This window comes from Ascaphus truei, chromosome 1 (assembly GCF_040206685.1).
Source record: "Ascaphus truei isolate aAscTru1 chromosome 1, aAscTru1.hap1, whole genome shotgun sequence".
NCBI classification, from domain to species: domain Eukaryota; kingdom Metazoa; phylum Chordata; class Amphibia; order Anura; family Ascaphidae; genus Ascaphus; species Ascaphus truei.
Genome location: NC_134483.1, coordinates 444,466,979 through 444,494,262, shown reverse-complemented (window position 1 = coordinate 444,494,262; position 27,284 = coordinate 444,466,979). Strand labels below are relative to the sequence as shown.

Genomic DNA, 27,284 nt, shown 5'->3' with positions numbered 1-27,284 from the left:
GTCTGAATTTGGAATTTGATTTGAAACCTTTTCTATAATGTTACTTATGCCCTGTTTCTTGTTTCCACAATAGATTTCATCTATTCCTATGAATCAACTATGCTTTATAATTAGCTAGTTTCCCTGTTCTGACTCATATTGTTTTACTTACTGCCTATTTATTTCATATATACCTGTTTTTATGTTTATATTTTTATAATGTTTATTTAAACATTTTTTATATCTATGCATCAGCATTTTTAAAGATACATTTCTGCATTAAATTTTCAACATTGATTTATTGTAATATTTTTTGGACCTCTGCATATGTAAGATGTAGAGGGATTAATTACATGTCTCTTTCTATCTCATGTGTATCCACTCAGTATAATCGTTAACCCAATTAAAATCTAGTTAGCCATTCACCAATGGGAACTAAGTTAGGGGTATATATGTATCCCACACCCATCACAAAGTCACTCCTGATGAAATCGATGAGATGAAACGCGTAGAGTGACGTCTGTACTACTGGCCGGAACCCCTTGAAGCCGATGACATCACTTCCTGTGCAGTTGGAACGCAAACCAGTGACACGCACGCCACGGAAGGAGGGGAACCAGATACACCATCTATCCGGCTGCTGAGATCCACTGCGTGTGATCGAAATGCTTTTAAACTTTTGAAATCATGTGAGTGTAATACCTTTCACTTACCTTTTATAAATTCTTGGTATACAGTCTGCGCTATGTCCAGTCTTCTTTTCTAAGGTCTCTTGGATTCTATATGGGGCTGAGATTGATTTCCTGAATACAGTGTGACATCCATACTCTGGGAAAGATACCTTTACGTGCCTTTAACCTTCTCACACTTGTGAGTACATCTGCATTAGATCAGCCAATTTATTTAATTTGTCACAGCAATATTGCACTATCTATATACATTTTTGTTTTCACATATCCCTGCGCTTCCCGGAGATTCATCCCTACTTCTCAACACGAGGACTGACAGAGCAATCCTCACCGGGTCATAGCAGCACCTGTTTTATGTGTTTGCATAAGTATCACCTTTTGATTATTATTATCACCACGATTATATGTATAGCTAGTATTTTTATATAGAGCGCCACTATTAGATAAGTTTCCTTTTTCACATGCTTTCAGTTGTATGCCGGGTTGTATGATCATGAAAATTAACAAATTAATGAAACATAAGAAATGTATTGAGAGGCAGAAAGTTAATAATCGTGGAAGAAAAACGTTTTAGTACTAGATTTAAAAAAAAAAAAAAAAAAACTGAAGCTATTTTGATTTTGACCTTTTAAATAGAATGGCCTTCCCATGACACTCAATCTTGTCTTTGTTATTCAGGTTGGGACAAAATGGAAAGATGTTGTCACAAAGTGCATTCGGTGTCACTACCAGCCTTTGCTTTTGTTCTATGCAAATCCTGATGGTACAGCAGTTTCTGCAGAAGATGCCCTCAGGCAGGTCATGCAGTGGTCTCACTATAAAAGAGTGCTGACAAATGTAGAGGACGTAGGTAAGTTTGTTTTAATGTAGTGATGTGCTTTTGAAGAGAAACTTTCAGATTCAGGCTGCAGTTGATGATTGGCAATGTCCAAGTACATGATGATTTAACTCCCCATGCAATGTTTCTACTGTACTCGATGAGGGCCGAGTACAGTTTCCTTCCATTCTCTCTCACTATATTAAATGGTACGGAGAAATGAAGCACTGCAGCCGTATTCTTACTATACATTAACATGCACTTTGATAAGGAATGTGACATTACAGTGCACTTAGATTATGATATTCATCTACTTTCTTAAACCACATATGTCGCAAATGAACTTTATGCCTTGGTAGCCCGTGCCACTGCTTTATGCAGATATAATAAACCTGGTCTCTGTAGCAGTGACATGGTTAAAAATCCAGGCTACATTTATTTGTGTAAGAAAAGGATTTTTTTTATCCAGCACTTCGTTTTAGTACTGGGTAGCCAGCAACTAGTGACAAAATGACATGGCCACTGGGCACTGCTAAGAGCCAATGTACAGAGGGAGTGGAAGAAGCCTGGCAGCCACGCGGACATTTATTTATTTACAAATATATCTTAAATTATGGTGTGTATTTAATAAAAGAATTCTACGCTGGCAATGTGATTTTGCTGCTTCGTGGACATTTTACAGAAATAAGCCCCTTAGTGATGAATTGTCACCTTTTGGTTTAAAAAATAGAGCAATAATAATAATAATAATAAAAAACCTTTTCTCCATTTTATTTGCAAAGGAAATGACCGATCGTCCTCCATACCAAAGAAGCCAGATTATAACCGAGATCATGATCTTGGAGAACCTGTGTATCAGAACAATGGCCAGAAGTTACAAATGGATGATTCAGGACTAAGCAGAGGGGTTGCTCAAGCAAGTGCTGGCAGAGGACCTGGTATGCACTTTTTTTTTAAACATGCCATTGCTAGTAGTTGACGTGAGGCATTCCTGTCCCCCCCTTTTTTTATTTATTTTTTTATATAGTATCCAGAAATCTATCCGCATTCTCGGCTTGTATTTTTAATACCATAGAAAGAGTTCAATCAATATAACAAGGAATACATGTCACAGGAGACCAGAACGTTCACGGGATCAAGCACCAGACAGATGCAGAGATCAAATAAAAGTATATTTATTCCGGCTGCAGCCAGCAGACACAACATAATATCACTGACAGAGCTATGCTCACTCCACACAGGGAATCCTAGGTGCCCGGCACAACCAAAATGGCTTACCCAGCACAGCTTCCATTCCTGTGGGGGTTCAGTAACTCTAGGGAGCACTGGATGCAAAATCCAGGCATGCGAGTGTCACGGGAGACCAAGCAGTTTACACCTTTTTACCAGGATCATTCATTGAGCAAAACAAAGTAATGAAATAAATTGTAATTTATTCGGCATAAATTCGCATACACACAAGGAAGCACAAAATACAGATGAGAAGCACACTTCCTGGGAGTCTGGAGGTCGAAAACTAGACTCTTCTAGGTCCAGGGAACTCTAAATAAGAGTTTTACCTTGACTAGGACTTAGCCCGGAATCTCCTGGTTCTGCAAGCTCTGCTATTCAAGCCGGTATAAAAAGCTGGGTCATTGGGAAATCTGAAATTGCCAAGGGACATGTTTGCCACCTCAGTCCCTTGCTATCTCAGGCTCAGGCTCCACTAGGTCTGGCAGAACAAATGGCAGCCCAGACCTAGGTACTTGAGCCTTTTCCCTGCTACCCAAATGACTTTCACACCTCCTGCATACTCTGGCTGCTTTGAACCCCGATGTCCAGCAGATTTACTGGCACCAATGGGTAGCCCTGGCAGCCTGTATGGACATCGGTTCTGAAAGGCCCACTACCTTACACTACAGAACCGTACATTACAGTATGTTAGAATGTATGTATAAAATATACTTTAATACATCCCTAAGCCCTGGGTATGGGGAATAGAATAGAAAAGTATACTTTTTTTTCTATCAGCCTTTATTCCCCACACATTATCTATGGAACTTAGACTGGACTCTGAGAGTCCCCTCACAACCTTATCTACGGTTGGAGCACCCATGAACCCAATACAGGTTCTGGGCTACCCCCCTTAACCTAGGGATCCCCACAGTTACAGGGACACACTTCATCCCTGTGCCCCATTTACCTTTCTGGGCTATATTGAAGCAGGGAACCCTAGTAGTGAGTCGCACAAGCGTTTTCAAGGGGAGATATTGCCGGGACAATGTGCCAACATGTACAAAACAATATTCCCAGCACTCATAAATGAAACATGAAAATGGGTGTAAGCCAAAAGGATTTAATAAAGAACTGAACACATACCCCAAGGGGAAAAGGTCAATGTAAAAATATATGTAGGGGAAGGAGGGAGAGGACAGGGAAAAAGGGTGGATAGGGATACCACAAGGGGGTCCCAGAACCCCACACTGAGAGAGTGAACATGAGAGCTGCCTGACGGGCTGCAACAAACAACCTGGCTGGACTTATTTGGTCGGTGGAATTACTTACTTTAAGTTGATATCCAGACTGTCTGTAGTCTCTGCTTGTGGATTAGACTTTGGTTCCACTTAAGGCTGAGTTTATAGTGGAGAGTGGCTGTGCTCTCCAGTGCTGATGCTTGCTGATGCTCACCTCTCGCTTTACCAAGCAGCTGCTTTTCATGTTCTTGCCCATCAGACAGAGCGTGTGCTCTGGTAGGCGGGGCTTGTAGGGCGGAGGCGGGACAGGGATCTGTGTGATGGATATGTATGTATGTATATATATGTATGATACATATATAGGATATACAGATTATATCCAAAATATATATATATCACTAGCTGATATACACGGTGTTGCCGGTGATGTAAATCCGTAATAGGTAGTATTATGTATAAATAGGGGAACAATAGGTTGACTATTTGGTGGAAAGGTTGTATAATAATGTTGAAAAGAAACATGGAAGAAAATGTTATACGATGTTGTATAAAAATGGTTTATTGTAAACACACCACAGTACAATGTATATTTTGGTGACATAAATGATGTAAAATGTGAGGTGTTTGTCCCGCTAGGGTGTGATCGGGTGTGAGGCGGCGGGTTGGTGTTCAGTACGGGTGGGTAGTGAGTGCTGGCTGTGGGTGGGGGTCTCGCTAGGGTGTGAGCGGGTGTGAGGCGGTGGGTGTCTGGTGAGTGAGTGCGGGCGGCGGGCTGGTCAGTGATGTAGGGGCGGGAGGCGGCAGGCGTGTGTCGGGTGGGTGAAAGGCAGAGGCGAGGGGAAGGTGAGCAGGGGGGGGAAGGCAGGCAGGGGGGGAAGGGGGCTGTGTGTCTGTGTGTGTGTTTGTGTGTGTCAGTCACTGTGTGGTGGGGGGGTCAAAAACGGAGCTTTGGGGGGGCGGCAAAAACGGTGCTGGTTTTTGAATGTGTTTATTGGGTAAGGATCAGTCAGATCAAAGTCAGATCAGGGAGCAATGGCCGCGCTCGGGTCTAAGCTCATTTCTGAGCTGCGCTCTGAATGGAGGTTGTACGGTCACGTGACCGCAGCTCCTCTCCAGCAAGCACAGAAACACAGATTTGCCTGTAGCTTGAAGCTGAGCGAGGTTCAGCAAGCGTGAGCAAGCAAGCTGAAGCTTTCACCCAGAATGGCACCATAACATATAATGGGTCTCTGAATGTATGCTCAGCGAGCATGAGCAAGCACTACGCCACTGTAAACTCAGCCTAAGTGTGCATCAGCTCAGGAGTTGTAGGGATTCTTGCAATGTATGCCTATATAGAACTTATTGACATGTATTTTTCTCCTTGAGGTGCTGGACTTAATTTTGTTCCACATTATTGTCTTCTTTCACCTGGATTTGTCCATTTTATTTTATTTTTTACCATTTTTAAACCTGGATCAGGATAATTTTTTCACCTAGGTTTGGTTTTTCACTTTATTTAGGGAGTTTTTTTACAGGGTAAAAAGGAAGTACCATCAGACACTTATTGGCCTTTGGGAACTGGCTTGAAGAAGGGGTCCTAACCCCGAAACGTTGCCCCCCTTCCCCTGCATCACCTTTGTGTGTATCCCCTCCCCCCTCTCCTACCCTCCCCCATGTGGTTTCCCTTTCCACCCTTTCCCCCTTTGTCCTTGTCCTCTCCCTCCTTCCCCTACGTTTATCTTTACATTGACCTTTTCCCCTTGGGGTATGTGTTCAGTTCCTTATTAAATCCTTTTGGCTTACACCCGTTTTCATGTTTCATTTATGAGTGCTGGGAACATTTTGTATTTATTGCTGTGGAGGAAATCGGGTTCCTCCTTGTTCCACGCTGCACCAATTTATTCATACGTTTACCATTGTGAGTGCTGTCTAACTCTTCCCTACTATAAATGTGCCTACATGTATCCGAGAATCGGGCATGATTCCCGGTTAAATTTTTAGGGGAACCGGCAACTCCGGACCCCAACTACCTAGGCGCATTCTGACAACAAACAATTCCTCCGCAAAATCCCCCTTGAAACTCACGACCTAGCAATCCCTGCTCGCTGACATGCCCGGAAAGATAAAAACACAGAAAATACTTTTTATTACAAGTGATGCATTAAAAGATACAATGTTACTGGGTCCAAGAGCTAACTTTCTTGAACCCTTATATATGGATATGGGGTAACCAAAAGCGGGCTTAACCTTTTATTTGAAAGCCTGGTTACCCCCTACCATCACAGCAATTTTAAATCTCCCTATCAGAATAGCAGGCAGCCTCGGTTTCTCTGGCACAACCTCAGAGTACGCTGCTTAATCCATCTCCATGCTAGCCACAGCAAGGTCTATGGAACTCAGATCGGCTGCCTCTTTTCTAGGTTCCCCATCTCCATGAGAAATTGTGGACAGTGGGGCAGCGACCAATCGCAGTGCAGATGCTGTGTGTTGGGCCAATCACAGCGCAAGGGCTCACCTCTGTTGGCCAATCCGAGTTGGGCAGTGTGAAGGGGAGGCTGAGGCAAGGATGGCGGGTATTACAAATCCGCGAATGAGAGCAGCGCCTACCGGCCCATGCTCTGATTGCTGACCTGCTATATATTGATGAGATAGGGACTTCTCTGTATGGGCAGACAATGAGACTGCTTATCAGACCATATCAGAGCAACATCTCCGAGATAGGCCAGTCCACCCCACTCTCCTTTGTTCGCAACCCCCTCATGGAACGAGCTAAACCCTGATCTCATTGCCCATATCGTCATAGTACATATTTAAGTTACATAAAGACTAAAAAAGTGCTTGTAAAAAAATATTTATTCTGATGAATTGTAAATAAGTTGCATGTTGTAACAGCTTTTCCTGAGTTCTTCATAGTTGTCATAGAACACAACCATTAACACCTTCTTTAAAGGTGCAATCCCACATAGCCAACCAAAAAACAACCTTTTACAAACAATTGAAGCTGATTTGTTTCCCATAAACAAATGTAATTGCACAGAGACAAAATATTGGGCCACTTTTTGAAAGTTACATTACACATTGTATTTCTTCTGGGCTTCTGAATGCGACTGTATTCTTTACCTTTTACCAACCCGATTTCTCCCAGGGCCGATGAAGATGAGGGAACAGGGGTACTTTCTCTGTGCAAACTCTTGTTAAACACACAGATCTTACTCAAAGGGATATAGTCCGAGGAAATAAAACCCATTCCAAGTCTGAGCTCGCCTTCTTTACAAACTAACTTTAAAAAGGATTTTAAAATTCTTGTCAGATTTGGATACAAAAAAAAATCACTGTAACCCCTTAAATGTCCCTTTTTTAAATGCAGGATACATATGAAGTAAAACAAAAAATAAACACTTTAACTGTTTCCATATCAGATGCAAGGTGCCAAGATAGCGGACTTTGTCATTTGATACAGGCTTTTGTGATTTGTATCGCCACTTCACTGCAAATTACATTGGTACTCCATGTAGAGTTGAAAGGGTTAATTACCATTGTTCTCCTTTCACCTAAATTGGAAAAAATGACCCTACCTTGGCTGTAATGCAAAGCGATGCATGTGGCTTGGTAGGGATGCAATAACCATTCACAGCCCATCTGATTGCAGTTAATGATTTGCTTTATTGTTGTTGGAATAGGATTTAATCTGACCATTTACTTATTAATTGTTCACTTTACTGAAAGTCTTTAGGTTGCGGGCCTAACATTGAGTTGAGTAACATTCAAGAGAGTCAATTGAACTTGGTGTGAATAAGTGTTGTGTTTTTTTTTTGTTTTTTTTTTTTAAATAACATGGTACAGTATTTGTTTTCTCTGTACTTGTTTAGTCTTTGAATCTTCTTTGTTCAAATAGATTATATTGAAACTGCAGGCTAATTTTTATTTTTATTTTAATGTGGTTTCTGCTTCTTTTTGCCCCTTTCCATCCTGATTTGTAAGGCTTGATGTAAATGGCTGTTACCAACACACAAATAACACAAACCTGTCAAGCAGAATGTACCAATAAATTCCATGTCTGCGCTGTGCAGACAGCGGCAACTTTTAAACTATAATAACAATATTATTCCTTGGAACTGCATGCAGGGTTGCTGACTATACAGTGGCAGGGAGGGAAGCACACGTGGGCTAAGGATGCAGCTTCAGCGTCATCAGGAGCATTCTCCGTTCTCCTTGAGGCGAGCTTGTGATGGGCTTGCCCTTGATGTCCTGGTTGTGGGCCAGTGCCGCCAAGATGGACATTCTTCATATCTGTGTCCATATTAGGCAGGAACAATTGGGTTTAATCAGACTTATTAGCAAACAATATGAGCAAGAATCGTCATAGAACTATTTAAATTAAAGCAAATATCTGTGATGTGAACTAAAAATATCTAGGGTTTTTCTGTACAGTAATGAATACTTTTTTGTTTCTCAAGTTAAACTAGGTCGCAAGGATCAACAGGAAAAGGTTAAAGATATTTCCAGAGAATGTGCCCAAAGAGCAGCAGACCTGAAAAGCATTTCGTCCTCTCAAAGAAAAATTGTGGATAAAGTGCAGAAAAAAGAAATGGCCAGACCTAGGGGTAATTCAAAATCTTGGCCACTGGTTTTATTTAAAAAAAGCAAAACTTATACTGCAACATGGCTATTTTTACTGAACTATAGGTGCGTTCTTTTTGAACATCATTGTTTCCAGCTGCCTATGGTTCATATATACATAAACATATATGGCTCAACAAATCCACTCGCCTGGGGCATGTGCATTTTGACCGTAGGCGAGCTGTCATGACTGCCTAATCAACATGCGGTTCTTTAAGCCATCCCTGCAATTCTATTCCTCCCCTGCTTGGCGGAGGAGCAGTTTCCCACATAAAAATTTAAATCCTCCCCTACCTGATTGGTTGAGGTGCCGATTAGAAGGGAAGTTTTCCTGGCAGGCACCTCCGTGGGCACCTTTCAGCAGGCCCCCCTCCACACAGGCTCTGCAATCCTCCAGGGTAGGCAGTGGGGACGGGAAGACTCCTCTCTTCCGATATCCCTGTCCCCTTTCTCTCTCTTTCTCCTCCTTCCTCCCCTCCTGTCTCTCTATCTCCTTCCCCCCTCCTGTCTCTCTATCTCCTTCCCCCCTCCTGTGTGTCTCTCCTTCCCCCCCTTCTCTCTCTCCCTCATCTGTCTGTGTCTCTCTTTCTCTCTATTTCTCTCTCTCTTTTCTCTCTCTCTCTCTTTTTCTCTCTCTCTCTTAATGGGGGGGGGGGTGGAATGTGGGGATCACAAGGGGAAGATGGGGGGCTTAATCAGGGGGCCCCTACTCCTTTAATTTGTTCTATTGGTGGCACTGACTGTGAACATCCCCAAGCACATCATTCAAATATGAACATTATTTTGTGTGTGATTTAGTATTTGCATCTTTTACTTGCCCTGCTATTTTTCCAACCTTTTTAATCCCAAATGACACTCGCCTTAATCCCAAATGACACTCGTATCCTTAGGGGGGGGAAATTACCCCTTTTTGTTGCAATAATGCATTTTTAATGTATTTTTTTGGAAAAAGTGGGGGCGGGGCTAGGTGGCGAGTAGCTTTTTTTTGGTTGGGCAAGTAGCTTGTGTTACACACTACCACACACACTGTTCCTAGTTGTAATAAATTGTTTCCTTCCAATACTGACAGACACAGCTGTTAAGTCCTAGAGGGGCCTGTATCACAGACTGATCATTGCTTTTTCATTTAAGAGTTGTCTGGAGGAGTGGCATACCAGCCGAAGTCCATTGGAGTACAACTAAAGTCTGGATCTCCTCCCCTTGGAAATGGCTTTAGACAGTATCCAGATCAGCATCTCTACAGCAGTCAAGGGAGAGGTCCATATAAGCAAGACCGACCTTTGCATCAGTCTAGACTAGTCTCTCCCCCAGTTAAAGTACAGGCTCCAGTTTCTGAACCAAAGCAAATGGCCAGAGTCAAAAACGACGGTTCTGTAGGCTGTGACACAGACAGCAGTCAGGAATACAGAGAGAAAGGAAACCTCAGAAATAGAAAGCCATGGCGGCCCATGAGGGAGACCCTCAATGTGGACAGCATCTTTAACGAGAATGAAAAAAGACAGCAGAGCCCAAGACATTTAGCAAACTCAAGTGGTAAGCACCAACCCATCAAGGATCAGAGCTTTTACTATTGCTCACAAGAGAGCCCTAAGCGTAAAGGCCTGATGACTATTTATGAGGATGAAATTAAACCGGAATCGGGAAGCAGGAGCTCCCTGGAATCTCTAGGGAAAGGACCAGCGGAGAAGGGCAAGCTTGTTTCAGACACAAAGATGTACCATCATGACAGCTGGCAAATTCAGAGAACAGAGTCTGGGTATGAAAGCAGTGACCACATAAGCAGTGGGTCGAGCAATTTAGATTCTCCTGTCATTGAAGGAACAAGCCTTGCTGATGTAAAGGGCCTTCAAGAAACCAGTCTGTGCAGGTAAGACTTGAACATCTTGTAATGATAAAATGTTCTAGCATTCTTCTTCTTAATATGTCTTTAAAGCAGCAGGTCTTTCTTAACTGATCTGTCTTCCCCTGACTTAGGGAGGGGGGTGGTGGCAATTCTCGACCGATAAGCAGTTTTGTCCACTGGGCTAGTATTCTGTGCACACACAATGGCAGTATGGTCATGCTTGTTCAGGCAGCCAATGGAAACGTCTGTTCGTGACCCCATGTTTGTGGAGTTATTTGACTCAAAAAATAAATAAAGAGATGTTGGGAACGGGGAATCCTCGGAGGCTAGCTCAGTTGAGGTAAGCTTAAACTCATCCATAAAAACATATTTTGGGCTGCAATGCTCCCTAGTGATTTGTTATTTTTCTTTTTCAACAAAGTTATCACTTTATATTTCCAAACTTTTGGTCATTTGCGTACCCTCCCCCCCCCCCCCCTGGATTTGTTCATGGACATCCAAAAAGGTATCTATTTTTGCAAGTAAAGCGCTAAAAAAAAGTATGTTTTTGCAAATAAAATGTAAGCAATTAAAAATAACTGCTTTGTTACATTTTAAAGCCAATTCACAATTAACATAATAAAGATGCTAGATGTTATATTGAACAGTATATAATTAACCATCACTTATGCACGCTTTTGTATATTGAAACACACAAGTTTTGGATGGTCTTACAACACAGACACCAATGGTTCAACTCAGACACCCTAACCACTTCCCCCTCTCCCTACCTGACACAGTTCGTTATGCCGTTGCCGTGATTGCACCAGATTTCAAATGTAGAACGTCTTTTTTAAACGTGTGTTAATGTGCAAACAAACATTTCTAAAACCCAAAACAAACATTTATCAATGATTGTTAATCTGTCTTTTATATTGACCTCATTGCGTTCTGAATTTTCAGACTCGAATGGAGAAAGCAATTCAATATTTTCCTTACGCTCTGTTTTCTCAACCTGATTTTTAGCCTTAAGGCAGCAATCTCTGCAAATGTGATGTCTGTTTTTCTTACGTTAAATAAACCAGGTTGTTCCCAGATCTCAATAGTGGTATTAGTGGTATTGCTCTATTTGGAGATTCAGCAGTTCTCAATATACCAGGACTTTTCTTCCCCGTTATGGTAAGGCAACCACTTGGCATGGCTGCCAGGGTCACCTGTACAAATGGTGAAATAACTGCGGTTAGCACAGGAACGGGAGACTCATCCGGCTCAAGTAATATGAAAAATAAATAAAAATAGCAGCATACAGATGCAGCGTCTTGTTTGTGTCGGCCTCCATGGATGCTCCGTTAGCACTCTGTGAACCAAGTCGTGTGTGTCTGCGGCGTGCCGTACCGGCTCCATCTGAATTTACTTAGTGGTCAGGCGGAATCATTATTAGTGTGGTTGTAGTTCAGTGTACGTTCGGCAGATTTCAAACTGAATGTGTTTGTTTATTGGGGACTCTGAATACTACCGTACTGAACAGTACAGCTCAATGTCTGAAAGCAGGTGTCTAAAAGCCCAGATAACATTTATGTATGTTTGTGTTAAATGACCTTGTACTGTCAATACTGTATTTAATGTCGGTGTTTCAAATTGTATTAAATCCACCATGTATTTCACATTAACTTTATTTCTGGTATTGTGTGGCACATGATGGCATTTCTGCGCAGCAAAAGACCAGCTTGTAGCTTTGCATATATGATATATTCTGCAATTGAAGTCTGGACAGATAAGAAGGCAACTCTATCAGAGATCTAATGAGTGTATCATTGACAAGTATGAATACTTCAAAAATTCACCAAACCAGCAAGGATGGAAGAATTCTTTGACACAACTTAAGTTTGAATGATTGCTGTATTAGAACACTTCCGTGTCCCGGCAAGAAAGGAGATGGCTGGTTGTTGCACCCATCTTGGGCGGGCATGTTCAATCGTGGCAACGTCCGAAGGAGACAGATATCTATCGGGACCAAGAGATTGAATAATAGACCTTCCCGAGCCGCTTCCTCCAATGTGCCACAACCCGGTTATTGGCTCCAGCCTGAGTGCTTGCCTCAATATCATTACCAGTACGGGCCAGCCAACACTGAAACCCAGATGAACCTACATCTCGGCTATTTGCCCCAACCTGAGTACTGGCCTCAACATGATTGTCTCCATCTGGCTACCTATCTCAATATCATTATTCATTAGGGACAAAACAACTCCACCAACAAGATCAAGCTGCATCTCCACTACATGATCGACTCGAGCATCTACACACAGTACACCCCTGGCATCAACGTCGGGTCACTGCCACCCGTTTGGCAAGGTTTATAACAGAGGTAAATATAATGTGACTGTCATTCCCAATGACACGCATACTGTGTGTGCCATAGCCCATAAATGTATTAACATACACGCTTTCACGCATGCATGCTATACTTTAAACAGTTCATTGTTTATTCATACTGTAGTGTACAGTACAGTAAATTATTTTCCAGAAATGAAAGCATCAAAACAGCCAGAAGATGTCGATTGAAGTCTAAAACCAATTACCAAGAGGAAACATTTATACTTCCGTATGCCATACTATATTTGTAACAGTTTATTTTTTATTTATTTTTTAACTTTTATACCATTTGCTTTACTATTCTATTAATGGAAAATTCATATTTCTTTTCATTTGTAAATGATTTTATTTCATGTTTGTTAGGCAAAGCACATAGATACAGTAGCTTTATTGTGGACAGCCCACTCTGAAACTGTAATAAAAATGTTAATAAAATTCTGTACAGTGCAACAATCCCCTTCCTCTTTGTCACTGTTCAAATTGGTCGTTTCAAGAGACCAAACAGACACCTTAACCCACACCACCCCCACAGGGCAGCCAAATTCCTCTCTCCAAACATTCATGCTTTGGCTCACAAGATTCAAAAAACTGAGCTCTGCCCACCTTCTGTGAAATATAATTTCCTGTTTAATGACATGCAGGGTTATTGCGTTCCATACTCACGCATGCACACGGAGAGCAATGCAACAAACGTTAAATAATAATAAAAAAATTATATATTTAAAGTGCAACAATGCCTTGTCTGTTGTCATTGGGACAGTGGGGGTTAAGGACATGCTATTGGCTGTGTTTTTGCACAAAGTACAATAGGCAAGGCCATGTGTATTCCACCTCCCCACCCCCCTTTGCCAGATGGATTCCTGTGAATGCAAAGTAAGGAAGAGGGGATTAGTAAAAACCTATTGACTAATATATAACAATACATAGAAATGTAAATGTTTTAATAAATATTGATTTGAATATCTCTGTACTTAATTATCAACAGGCAAGTCAGTAGACATGGATATGTAAATGATAGGTTTTACCTTGTGAGCACTATTGGCTAATATATAACAATAAGTAGAAATGTAAATTTTTTAATATGTTGAATATCTCTTTACTTGAACAGAGATGATAGACAGCACTCACGGAATAAGATAATAGATGCTAAACGCAGGGTGCATAGGGACATAAGAAGTACCCAATATCCTCCTAAACAATTACAAACACTACTAATTGTTCCAGCACGCTCTGACTATAAGAAAAGTATGCAACAAGTGGGAAATGCCAAATCAAATAAGTATTTAATAAATGCACAAGTTATATTCAAGGAGCAAAGTGACACCAATACAATAAAATAAAGCACACTAAAAAATATAGCAAAAAAATGAGTGGGGGAGTGGAGAAAAAGGGGGGGGGGGGCAAAATATGGGGATAAACAGGGGGGCAACATTTCGGGGACAGGCCCCTTCCTCAGGCCCCTTCCCCCTTGTCCCTAAAGGAACAAGAGGTACTTCCCTTACCCCAATACCCCTAAAACAATCAACAAAATAAGCCCTAGATAACTAAGCAAGAAAGATAGCCTCACAAGCAAAAAATGCTAAGCTACACTGTAATGGCAGCAGAACAAGAGAATATGAGGTGAGTACAAAAAATAGTTAAAGATCAAACCACAGGGTATGAAACAGCAAGTGTAGTCTCTAACTCTCTCCTCGCCTGCTGCAAAAGACAGCAGCCCCCTTTTGCAGCAGGAGAGGAGAAAGTCCCCGAAACGTTGCCCCCCTGTTTATCCACATTTTTTTTGCCCCCCCCCCCCCCTTTTTCTCCACTCCCCCACTCCCATTTTTTTGCTATATTTTTAGTGTGCTTTATTCTATTGTGTTGGTGTCACTTTGCTCCTTGTATATAACTTGTGCATTTATTAAATACTTATTTGATTTGGCATTTCCCACTTGTTGCATACTTTTCCTACAGTCAGAGCGTGCTGGAACTTTTAGTACTATCTCTTTACTTGAGTTTCTTAGTAATTACTTAATTACTTAGTTATACTGAGTCACTTCATTACAAAATATCACTGTAGCTAGCGATAAAGTTCTTGGTGCTTAGTGCAGTGAAAGAAGCACTCACTAATCACCCAATGACTATACAAGTACTGTAGTTAACAAACTATTAGTAGACTGAAAACTTCAGCTTTCTGTCGGAACAATACCTGTAGGTAGGCAGAGTCCACCGACTCTTTGAATTCTATGGTTTTACATATCAGGACATAATAACAATCATCTGTTCCTTAGCAGGTCTTAAAATTAGGTAAATACAACCTCAGATGAACAACAACACATGACATATTACACCATGTCATGATTTATTTAACAAAAATAAAGCCAAAATGGGGAAGCCATGTGTGAAAAACTAAGTATACCTTATGATCCAATAGCTTGTAGAACCACCTTTAGCAGCAATAACTTGAAGTAATCGTTTTCTGTATGACTTTCAGTCTCTCACTTTCTTTTTCACACAACTGTATCTCCTTAACAACTATATCAATACACACACAATTCAAAATATGTTTAAAAATAGGGCTTTGTAAAACGCTTAAATGAAATACACTGCACACCTAAGACAATAACTGTATGAATACCTCCTGCTTCCTGTCGGGTCTTACGGTATTTTCACTGCAACCTGCTGCTATGAAAATGGAAATCTGGAATATAAAAAAATTGTACGTTTTATTATAAAGACTACATTACTGTAACCAACCCACCACGTTCTAAAACAATTGGCAAAACATTGCTAATGTGACTTATATAATTGTTGCACATTTGGACTGTGAGTGTTTTCCCAGTAACTATGGATCTCCTTAAAGATGCAGATCAAGCAATATCCTACATGTTTTTTTTTTGCGTTGTGTACTATGAGAAAATACTTGTAGTATTAACCCCCCCGTAATTTTTAGACATTTTTAATGTATTCTAACGTAACAAGCATTTTTGTTTCCATAGCAACCATTTACAAAGTCACATCCCCTTTCTCTTCTTTGCCCTCTCTCCATCAGTGCACCAATTGTATCTAGTGCCTGCCTGGTCAGATGATCTTCCACACAGAAATTTGCATCCTGGGTACTCTTGCAGCACTAACAGTGATTTTAAAGAACCCCCGAGCCGAATCTTCAGCGATCAATTACAGGAGAACAGATTGATCGGCAACTTGGCTAATCACTTGTCTGTGTGCAGATTGTATTGATGCACATATTGAATGGAATTTTTTTTAAACAACAGCTTGAACTGCAGTTTTAACAAGCTCTTCTTTGTTCGCTGGCTTGACATATTTCCTTAGGTGATGTTTCATTGTATGCCACACCAGCTGTAGGGTGTTCAAATCGGGGGATCTGCAAACATAGAAACAAAGACAGCAAGATTAGGGACCAAAATGCCAAAAAAAAAACAAAGAAAAGTGTTGGAAACAACTGGAGGCTGTTTCAATACTTACTCTGGCGGTGTTCTGACCCAGTTTATTCCACTTTCCTAGATAGACAGCAGAGGCACTGTGCTTTGTCATTATCCTGGAAGAACCAGTGACCAGATGGGAATTCATCTCTAATGTATGGTGCTATAGGGGTTCTGAAAAAATGCTTTATCCATGATTCCTGGACAAAAAAAAATTAAAACATGGAACACAGTTACTGTATGGCGGGAAATTATTAATATTCGTAAAGTATACTGTAACTATGGTTCTTTCCTGCCTAAATTCTGCACTGTACTTTATACAGCACTGTATAACACTTTCACATTTTGATTTAGGTACTGTACATTAAAATTACCGTAGTTGTTTGTCTAATGAAACAAACAATGACTATAACGGAAACACAGGGACTTACCTTCAAATATTATTATGGGTCCTCATCCAAGTCTCGAGATTGCAGTTCACACATGAACCTTGAGTGGATGCTTGGGCCGAGGTTTCAAAACTAGACACTTTTTTTGTTTTGTTTTTCCAGATCGCATAAGTGGCAATTTTTTTAAGGCCGAGACTGTCTCATCTGCAAATATTACATCGTCAAACTGTTCTGCACTATCGATCCATGCACGTGCTTGGTCGACCCTCTTTATCTTGTTGGCCTCCCTTGTGGTAAACACTCTGCAATTTTCAGAGAGAACAGGTGCCATACTGTAATATTGTAAATGTGATTATAAACATGCTATCTCCAGGAGCTGCACTACGGTAGGTACGGTTCTGTAACAAGAGACATTACACTTTAAAGAACCACAGTATTGGATTTAGTACAGTAAAACACTTTACCCGACACGTCCATAGGTCCAGCCTAAATCGTGTTTCATTTGCCTGATGCTGCTCTGACCCACTGTAAGATCATGACTCTTCTCCAGAACATCACAAACTTCTGCAGCTGAGCTCTTATCATTGGTATTGCTGATCTCATCCACCAGCCGCATCGCTTCCCTACAATATAAGCAATATGATAACGATTAAAAGCGTGCAGGTACATACTGTAGGAACATAGTACAGTACTGTTGCTGTGTGAGGAAAATATTAGAAGCAACGGTGCACTGTATGCAGTACAGTATTTACTCGGTTCTGACTCGACGGGTCCTTTAACAATCTTTGTCTTTCCATGGGCATGATAATGAACATAGTGCTCTGTCACCTGGATGCCTGCTGTCGCTAGCCACCGTTGGATGTGCATTATTCGGTGTCCAGCCTTGTACATGCACATTATCGTCATGCTATACTCCTTGAAAATGTCTTTTCTGGGCATCGCTGCTTCCGAAAAGGCACAAAGCACAAATTAATGTATATTTGATGTGTATTCAATGTATTGCGTCCACATACATTATGCTGTATTTATCAGGTAAATCGACAGGTAAAGTATATGCCTTCTTTTGACACCTTTACAACTTGGCCCCCGCCCAACACCGAATAACGTCAGTGATACTGTGCATAAAAGCCGACACAAATAGTATTGCCTCACACACTGATCTCTATCTGAAATAACATGTCCTTTTAGATACTTGATCTTGTGCCATGGATCGTACCCGCTTCTACGGATGCAAGACCCAGCTTGCTGCTGCTGTCCCAACCCGAGGAAGCGAAAGGTGGTAGCTGTTTCCGAGACCCCCCCAACCGAAAGGCCAAGATGGCTAGAGAAACGGCAACGAAAGCTCCTAAGGCCTGGAATCCAGGACCAAGGTTTAGAAAGAGGAACGTGGCCAAAGTTATCTCTTACATTTTGAGGAGCAGCTCTGCCTCACCTGTACCCAGCACAGCGCAAACAGCCCCCCCTCCTTCTCTCCTTGTCATGCATCGATTGAAGCCCAACTGGACTCCCCTTGCACACCTTGCCTTTCATTCATCGCTGTCCAATCGGACTCCCCCCTGCTCACCTCAAGCCTGTCTGAACACTCAGAGCCCACCTCGCACCAGACCTAGCTTGCTCGGACGCATGTTGGAACTGTTCAGTGGTTGCGGAACATCTGTCCCAACGCAGCAATACAGGGACAGAGTGGAGGCAAAGTTTGGTCTGATTTTGGAGAGAGTAGAGAGGGACATAAAGACCCCCAATTACTTCCTACATGTGTCCCTGTAAGCCCACTGCAGCAGAAGGGAGATCTGGAGACACCCTTACCACGTACACTCCGAACAACGTCGCCAACACCAGAATCGTCCAGCACTCCGCCTGCACCATTTACACCAGCCCACTCCCCGTGTCTCCCCGCTATACCCTTGTTTTGGAGAATATCCCTGATGAGGAGGCGATGAGATCAGCGTTGAGAACACCGGCCAGAGTACTACAGGACTACTGCATCCTCCCACAGCAGCTAGTTACGCTGGCTGACCAAAGCACACCTGCTGCACCATGGAAATTACGGCAACGTGATTAAGTCCAGTATGTGGCATCCTGATTAGCCTTATTCCAGCGGACACCATCGCCAAATATGTAAACGGCTGCAGAGGACAGCTGAGCAAATTTGCACTTTTCAAACACCATGTTGGTTTTGAGCTGTATAATCAGGGGGGCCAAAATGTTAATTTTGATGGCTCAAGGGGGAAGAAGGCACTTCCCTTTAATTTGAGGAAAAGTATAGTGGATGAACTGAGGCTGCATTTTAATATGACCCCTCTCCCTTTCAAAGCCATCAATGAACTTTTGGGACATCATAGGTCTCATGGCTGGAGCTCTCAGGGCATTGACGACTATCTGTATTATCAATGAAAAAATAAAGATGTACCAGAATTTTTTTTAATTTAATAAAATAAGTTTTGAAAAAAATGTTAACGTAGCACTATTGTATTAATTTAATTATTCTGTTCATTTTATATTTTGCAGGTTTGGGGTCGGGCGAAGCCAACAACGTGTTCGTGCACGAAACCCATCCATCAATACTGTCAGGTAATGTTCTGTGCTTTAATGCATGCATACCATGTGTTTCCTTCTCTAAACAAAATTGTGGTATGTACTATTTGAACATTTAACAGATGCAGCAAAAAGATGTTTGTTAACGGTTCAAGAAGATTTAGTTGTAGTATTTGCATAATATAGTAATTATTTAATGCTTATGTTCCTTTTGTTTTGTAGACTGAGCAGTGGGAGGAAAAGTACACCGTGTTCGTGCGGTAAACACATTCAGCAACGCTGTCCGGTAATGTACAGTACTGTAATGCATCTACTGCAGTGGTGCGCAAAGTTTCCCCCCTGTGTGCTCTCCCGTGCTCGTGCCCCCTGCCCGGCTCCAGCATAAAATTATGCCGCGACAATGCGTGGCCCCGTTGGGTTACCATGGTGACGCATCGCCGACACACCAGCATTTAATTTAAATCCCTTGGGAGAGAGCGCAGGATCTCTGTAACCACTGCGCAGCCCCCTGGAAATTTCACCCCCGTTCCAGTTGACGCACCCCTGATTTACTGTATACTAGTTTTATTTTCAACCAGGTTTCATAGGGACACGCATGCGCAGCACACTACTGTATGGTATGTACGATTTGCTAATATTGAATATTCTCTCTTTACAGGCCAAAACATTCAAGAGACAGCAAGGTCGAAGAAGAAAAATAAAAGAATATTGTAAATTTTGAAGAGCCTTTGTAGTATTGCATTATTTATTTAAACTTTGTGCTAGCAAATAAACGTTTTTCTATAAAATTACTTTTGGTGTTTATATTTTACATTTCTATTCAATACCATTACTTACAATTCTATACAGTATGATACTGTGTGCTATACTGTAGGATCATGCAAAAATAAATGGAAATAAGTGATGGGCTACATCGCATTTAGATTTTTAAGACGCAATAGCTCGCGATCGCCCACTCGTGTTTCTGGCCGGTACTGCAAATAAGGCTAATATTCCTTGTCCAGCCCTCTCAGATTTCGTGCAAAACACGAGCAAACTTATTGCGTGTGATACGGGGTGGGGTACTGCAAGGACTACCCTAGGTAACGGCGACCGACCATAGTTCTACATCGGGAACTGCTGCTAGGCTGCAGCGTCTTTGTCCTTCTTGATTTCACAGGGTTCTAAGCTGTATAGCGCAAACCAGAAGTAATACACAGAGATAAGGTGTAAATAAGCGTCTCTATCTGGGATTTTAAAGCCAGTTTGACTTTTTAGAACTATTGAAAAGGTATTCAGGAAATGTAAAAAAAAGGCCTTATCTCAAGTGTGTACCAAGAACTGATCCAGGAGGGAGATATATCAGACCATGATTATATGATTAAATGGAAAAAGGATCTAAATATGGAAATCACTAGAGAAGACTGGGAAGACATATGGGAGGTAACCTCAAAAACATCTACAGTATTTGTACTACAACGAAGCAAAATATATATAAAATAATCTTCCGTTGGTATCTGACTCCAAAGAGACCAAGCCTAATCTATCCTGGCACCACAAATATGTGCTGGCAGAGTTGTGGCCAGATTGGCGTCCTTGTACATATCTGGTGGCTATGCCCCAAGATTCAGAAGTATTGGAGGCTAGTACAAAGATTGATAGAGGTAGAAACATTAATTAAAATACCATGCGACCTATTAATTATAGTTTTAGCCAAGCCAATAGAGGATATTGATCACAATAATTAAAAAATGATCAAGCATCTTCCCACAGTTAGAATATGGGATATCGGAATACTCCCCCCTAATAGTATGATTGTGAGAAGAATAAACGAGGTTACGAGGAGGGGCCCTGCTGCACCATAGAAGGAGATCCTTTTATAAGATATGGGAACCCTGGACACAAATGTTTTAAGTTCTAGGACATGGATATAGATAAGTAACCTAAATTAACCCAACGGTAGAAGCCAAGGAAAAGCTGTAAACATATGGTTCGCTAAAGCCATTTCTATTCTACTGCAAATGTGCAGAGATTAATCAATGATGTTAAATAGTAGTTATAGATATTAATTATGTTGTTTTTGCTTTAAAAAAAAAAAAAAGCCAGTATGTTATTGTCTTTATGGTTCCCTTGTTATGTTCTCCCCCCCCCCCTCTACCCCCCAATTGAAAATTAAATAAATCTAGTTGTACAAGAAGGTTAATTCAAATAAAAATAGTATCAGAAATATTCTTACATTCGCCAGTGTTTCTTCAAAGCTGGCAATGACTGGAGTATTTTTTTATTTTTGCATCAATTTTGAATGTGTCAGCATGTTTTCTGTCGGTAAACAATAAGTTGTTCTTGGAAGCATTAGGGTGAGTTTTGGGGTAACTTGTGTGTCAAATACAACTTCATTGCCTTTTTATTGACGTGGAGTTTTCATGTAGGTCCCTGTTTTTATTTTTTTTATTTTTTTCGAGCTCGTCAACGTTCAGTGTTTTTGCAACTGCCTTACAATGAATACATTGTTATATCGGTTACAAGTAATGTGCTTATTCTTAAACCCTTTTGACATATAAATATTTGTCTTGATCATTGTTACATTCTCTGAAGTTTTAAACAGAAGAATTGGCTTTGGTGCTAAAACAACAGTACATGTGCCATGAGTTGACATTCAGGATGCAGAAGTCAAAATAAAGATTAAGCACAAAGGGTTTAATTGTGTCTTGGAGACTGTTGGATCAGATGGTTCATCCTGTTGGTTTCAACATTCCTTGCCTTTAAGGTGTAGAAAATACATTTTCAATTTCTACTCACAGCAAGGAGATTGCAAACTGTTCTGCTGTAGAGTTTCTGTTTAAAATCATGACCGTGTCTATTTACTTGATAACAAGGCCATAAGAAAACAGAGTATCCCTGTGTCCAAATAGTTTTTTCTTCTACATTATTATTATTTTTTGTTAGGCGCGTGTGTCCCTTATCTCTTCCTAAACATGGTGGCAGTGGGGGGAGAGGGTGTTCCCATACCAGGGGGCTTTTCTTCTCTTTCTACTAAGATGTAAAGCCTCAGAAGCTTGGCAGAAGTGCAAGAACAGTGGGTGACCAGAGGATTGATCAATGTCAATCACTGAATGCATTTAGTTGAACAAATTCTCTGTGGCGGCAGAGCAGATAAATGTCATGAATTTCTACCGGAGGTCACAAGGAACACATTAACTATATCACGTATTCAATAGCCACCAATTAAGATTAATGTACTTTTCACTGTATAATAAATATTCATATTGATAAAAAGTAGTGCACAGGAGAGAAAATGAATGAAACAGCTGGGGGATTCATGACTCCTATCACAATGCCCCTCAAGAAAACTCAAATAACTAAATATGCAAAAGAAAAATAAAGAATTTCTGTGTAAACACTCGGTAGAGTCAATTATGTCATTCTTCTGATGGTGTAAATAGAATGAAGCCCAGAATGTTATCAAAAAGGGATAAATAAACATAAAATATTTATCTTGATTAATATGAATTAGAAATCAAAACAATAGGGACCATAAAAGGCTCTGAAGTCGCAGCATAACTGACAAGTAATTGAGCTGCAGAGCACGAAGTGTAAAGTCCCAAAGGGTTATCATTTTGACAATGTTGAGCTATATAACTCTTATTCGATTTCTGTCCACCTTCTATACTTACAAAGGGTGGGTGGGGGAGTGAGGGAATAAGCTCTTGCTACTGTCCTGAAAATGGTGCCAGGGGTTAACGAAACTGAAGAACACAAAATCCTTGCAAGAGCAAGCAAAAGAACCCCTTTCAACAAGCACTCATAAAGTGAAAAGTGTATTAAAATAACTAAACCTTTAATGAATACTAATGGGTAACAGTGAACACAAAACTAATAACTAATAACTAATGTTCTGTGGTGTTCATTAATACACCACGCCGGGTGGAGTCCCTGCAACTTACGCTTAGCACATATTGAGAATAAATTTGGTGCTCTGTGCTTCAACATAGAACAACTACGATCGCATGTATAATTTATTATACCTAGTTGCATAGGGGGTTTGCGCTACCAACACCATCAGACTTGTTATTAATATGTTTGGTGATGTTTATACAATTCTAGTCAGGTGTGGTGTATTAATAAACATCACCAAACATATTAATAACAAGTCTGATGGTGTTGGTAGCGCAAACCCCCTATGCAACTAGGTATAATAAATTATACATGCGATCGTAGTTGTTCTATGTTGAAGCACAGAGCACCAAATTTATTCTCAATATGTGCTAAGCGTAAGTTGCAGGGACTCCACCCGGCGTGGTGTATTAATGAACACCACAGAACATTAGTTATTAGTTATTAGTTTTGTGTTCACTGTTACCCATTAGTATTCATTAAAGGTTTAGTTATTTTAATACACTTTTCACTTTATGAGTGCTTGTTGAAAGGGGTTCTTTTGCTTGCTCTTGCAAGGATTTTGTGTTCTTCACCTTCTATACTTGACTATTTTGAGGGACAATTGTTGGGACACAAACCCTCAGTGATTGTGGATATGAGTGTATGAAGTATCTTGTTTTCTCTTTTTACTCCTACCTTTTCCACTCTTCCACTGTTATACAGTGTAACTCTTATCAGCTAGACTCTGCCCTTCCTGGCCACTATTGGTTTAAGTGATTACTTTAAGATTCCTGTGTTTTAATGCTCAGCAATAAATGTACTTATTTTTCTTTAATGATTTACATTTGATATAATTTGGGATTTTATTCTATTTACACTTTCAGGGGAATTAGATAACTTGCACTACTTGATGATTACAAATAAATTATTTTTATTTTGTGTATTTAGTTATTTCCAGGTTTTCCTCAGTGCATTTGTATAGTCTCCTATCCCATATCTGTTTTAATAAATGAATTTTGGCTAATGCTGCTGGAGAGAATAGCTTGTGACTTGCTGGTGGTGTACGTGCCTTATACAGAGGTTAATCCAGAAGTGGCCAACTCCAGTCCTCAAGGGCCACCAACAGGTTAGGTTTTCAGGATATGCCTGCTTCAGCACAGTTAGCTCAATCAGAGGCTCAGTCGAAGACTGGGCCACCTGTGCTGAAGCAGAGATCCTGGCCTGTTGTTGGCCCTTGAGGACTGGAGTTGGTCACTCCTGGGTTAACTTGTTAGGTTTCTTTTTCTTTAGTATCCATTGAAACTGGTGTTCCTAGTCAACTAACACTTATTTTTGCTGTGTTCGTGTGGTTTTCCATATTGTGATATAGTGATATAGTTTGCCTTGAAGAATGGAATAAAATGGCCAGTGTATGTTGTGTGTGTGTTAAATTATCTTCCCTTGATATTTTGTGTGTGTAATTATATTATCTGTTGACTGTATGGCTGTGCTGTGTGTTTAGGGAAAATGATGTACTCTTAGCACGCAAAAGCCCTGTAATTGTTTTTTTTTTTTTGTAACTTTAGTTGTCCTTTAATATTGGAGGAAGGCCCTGTGGCTGTGTGTTAATGACACTGTAATTTTGATGCTATGATGTAGCAGGTTTGAAGGAATTTTGATACTGGCCCTTCATGGCCCATGTCTTGATAATAAAATTTAATTTTGAAATGACTGCTAAAGAATATATACATTACTCTTCTTAAAAAATAATAAAGTGAATTTTTTGGGGGGATGATTTGCTCCTTCACTAGGCTATATGACGTCAGCCTTCTACAAGGATTATTTGCCATACATAGAGCACCAGATCGCAATCTAAAGAACTCACTGTAGTTTTAACATTTCAAATTGGAATCAAATTCTTATCATATGTCTCTTGTGAATTACTGAAATCGTCTGTGTTCTGGTTTTCCAACTTCCTTAATAAAAATGTTTTTCTAAATGTTTCAGAATGTGGGGTACATATTACAGCTTTCTACTGTATAGTGTGTCATTTTGGTAGCAACCAAGTTTCCTATATATAAACAAGTCTCCGGAGGCAGCCATCTTTTCTCTGTGACCGTGGAAACACGCTGGTGTTTTAGAACCGTTGTACATTCCCTCTCTGCACCCCAATGGCATTATTGTTGTTGATTGCTACACAGGCGAGGCAGGTGCTGCAAGCTATAGGAAAGTAAATGGTTATTTTAAACATTTAGAGGCAGTCCTCTTTATTTTATAACCAGTCTTTTGTCAGTGGCTATTTTCCCATCCTACGGAGGACAATGGAGATAAAAAAACAGGTCCTCCGAGTACAGGGGGTCTCGGGGTAATGTGCCGTCAATTACAGGAAGACTTTATCCTTGCTACGAGCAACACAGATGATTGAATTAAAAGAAAAATAATGGCACGAGGTACACTTAACTGAGCTAGTACCTCTTTCTATTGCTTGTTAGTCCCAGAGATCTTTGCTTTTATGTACCACTACAGTTGGGTGAAAGAGGGGAAGGTTATGTTGTAGACTCAATGTGTTATGCAACGCCAAGATGAATGTACACACTGAATTACAACTTTAACTTCCACATTTTTGCATAGTAAGAAACAAACTGTCAAATGGTATAAACTAAATTTTAATTTAATACAACCCTACATTTGTTTCAGTGATCAACAACAACCAGGGAGCCTGCTACATTCTATCTCTCCACGGACCAGAAGCCATTTAAACGGTAAGAAACTGGTATTTGATTTTCCTTAAGATTTAAGTTTGCTATGTTTTTGTTTTGTTTATAATATTGTGGGTGACATTTCAGGCAAGATTAAAACCCTCTCTGTGCTAGTGGGGGTTGCAACTAATTGCAAAATTAAATCTAAACAAAAGATAACTGATTTCCTTTCTTCAATCCTTCTTCAAAGCACTCTCCATTTTTCTTGTGTGAACGCTTGTTCTATCCCTGAAGGAAGAACCATCCTACAAAAGGGATAGTGGTCCTTGCAACTTTAGGTGCAGATTCCCAAACTGACACATCCTCTAACTGAGAAGGATAGACTTGATTAAATCTTTTAGACAAAGGGGTGTGGGTTTTTGTTCTTTTTTTTAAATAAATCAGTAACACTGCATTCCTCTTCAGGAATCCATTTGACCGCCGTATGATCTGTTTATTTAAAACATTTTTTTGAATCTTCCATTTTCATAACTGACCTCATAGTTTTAATACGCTTATCTATATCCCTTATCCGCCTGTCTAATGATAAGGTTATCATTGGCCTTCAGAAATTTTAGGGCCTGGCTTTCCTTCATACTCATATTATGTCGTATATCTTTAGGTTTATATGCCTTTACCAAATGTAAAAAATCATTGTTAACCATGTTGAAAAATGTTTCAACATGGTGGCCCTTAGAGTGGGAAGGGTAAAATTTTGACCTTGTCTTGAATGGGGTATGTCTACAGACAATTTCCTAACTGTTAGGACCTACATTATCAGTTGTACATTCAATTCTCACATCCCGTGATGTAGCCTCGCTGTCAGCTTTAATAAAATGTCTTTTGAGCGTCACTTTCCTTACAAACTTATGTAAATCTTTATATAACTGAAAACCATCAGGACCACTTGATCTTGAAAATGTGAGGCCTTTGCTCAACACTCTCTTTTGGTCTTCAGTTAGAATAACTGAGGACAAGTTATGGATCCCTTTGTCTAGTGAGTCACCTAATCTACACTGTGATCTCTTCTCTTTGACTCTGGACCCCACTCTCATTCCTCTTCTGGTAATGCTCTTTTCATCATTACTCCAGGGCTGTCTCCTATTCCTATCTTTCTCTCTTTCTTCTTCTCTATCAGAGGTGTAAATCTGTTCCTCAGAGACTCTAAAAAATGAGAGCCGGAGAGAGATTGGGTATCTGAGACTTTCCTGGGGGGCTATCTGGGGAACTTCCCCATGTTTTTTAGACCCCAGGTTATTATTAGATGAATTGGAGTTCTGATATTTACCCTTATTTTTATGATAATGATCATTCTTTTTGTTAAAAAAAAACGATAATCACTCTTGGGTTCTCCCCTCCTATCTCTTGATCTATCTTGGTAGTTGTCATAGTGTGTATCATAAGTCCGCCCATGATGTCCAGGGGGAGCCCTATGTCCAGACCCTTTGTTCCCGGATATATGGGGACCATGGTGCGGAACATATATCTTATCAACTACCCTACCTCTCTCCTCATTCTTAGCCCAGTCTCTTCTACCATTCACGTAATCCAATTTATCTCTTAGGAATTTTTTATGCTTAATTTTCACAATTTCTTCTCCTGTATTCTCTAATTTAGCCATTAATCAT

The 27,284-nt window shown here is 40.5% G+C and overlaps 1 protein-coding gene across 1 annotated transcript in view; it reads left to right on the top strand.

Moving 5' to 3' along the window:
- Positions 1-27,284, top strand: part of USP53 (ubiquitin specific peptidase 53) — a 73,153-nt gene that overhangs the window by 28,747 nt on the left and 17,122 nt on the right. Inside the window, exons 9-13 of the mRNA XM_075616242.1 lie at positions 1,347-1,518; positions 2,268-2,423; positions 8,378-8,524; positions 9,672-10,407; positions 25,616-25,680. Coding sequence (XP_075472357.1) covers positions 1,347-1,518; positions 2,268-2,423; positions 8,378-8,524; positions 9,672-10,407; positions 25,616-25,680 — 1,276 coding nt within the window. The remainder of the gene's footprint in view (positions 1-1,346; positions 1,519-2,267; positions 2,424-8,377; positions 8,525-9,671; positions 10,408-25,615; positions 25,681-27,284) is intronic.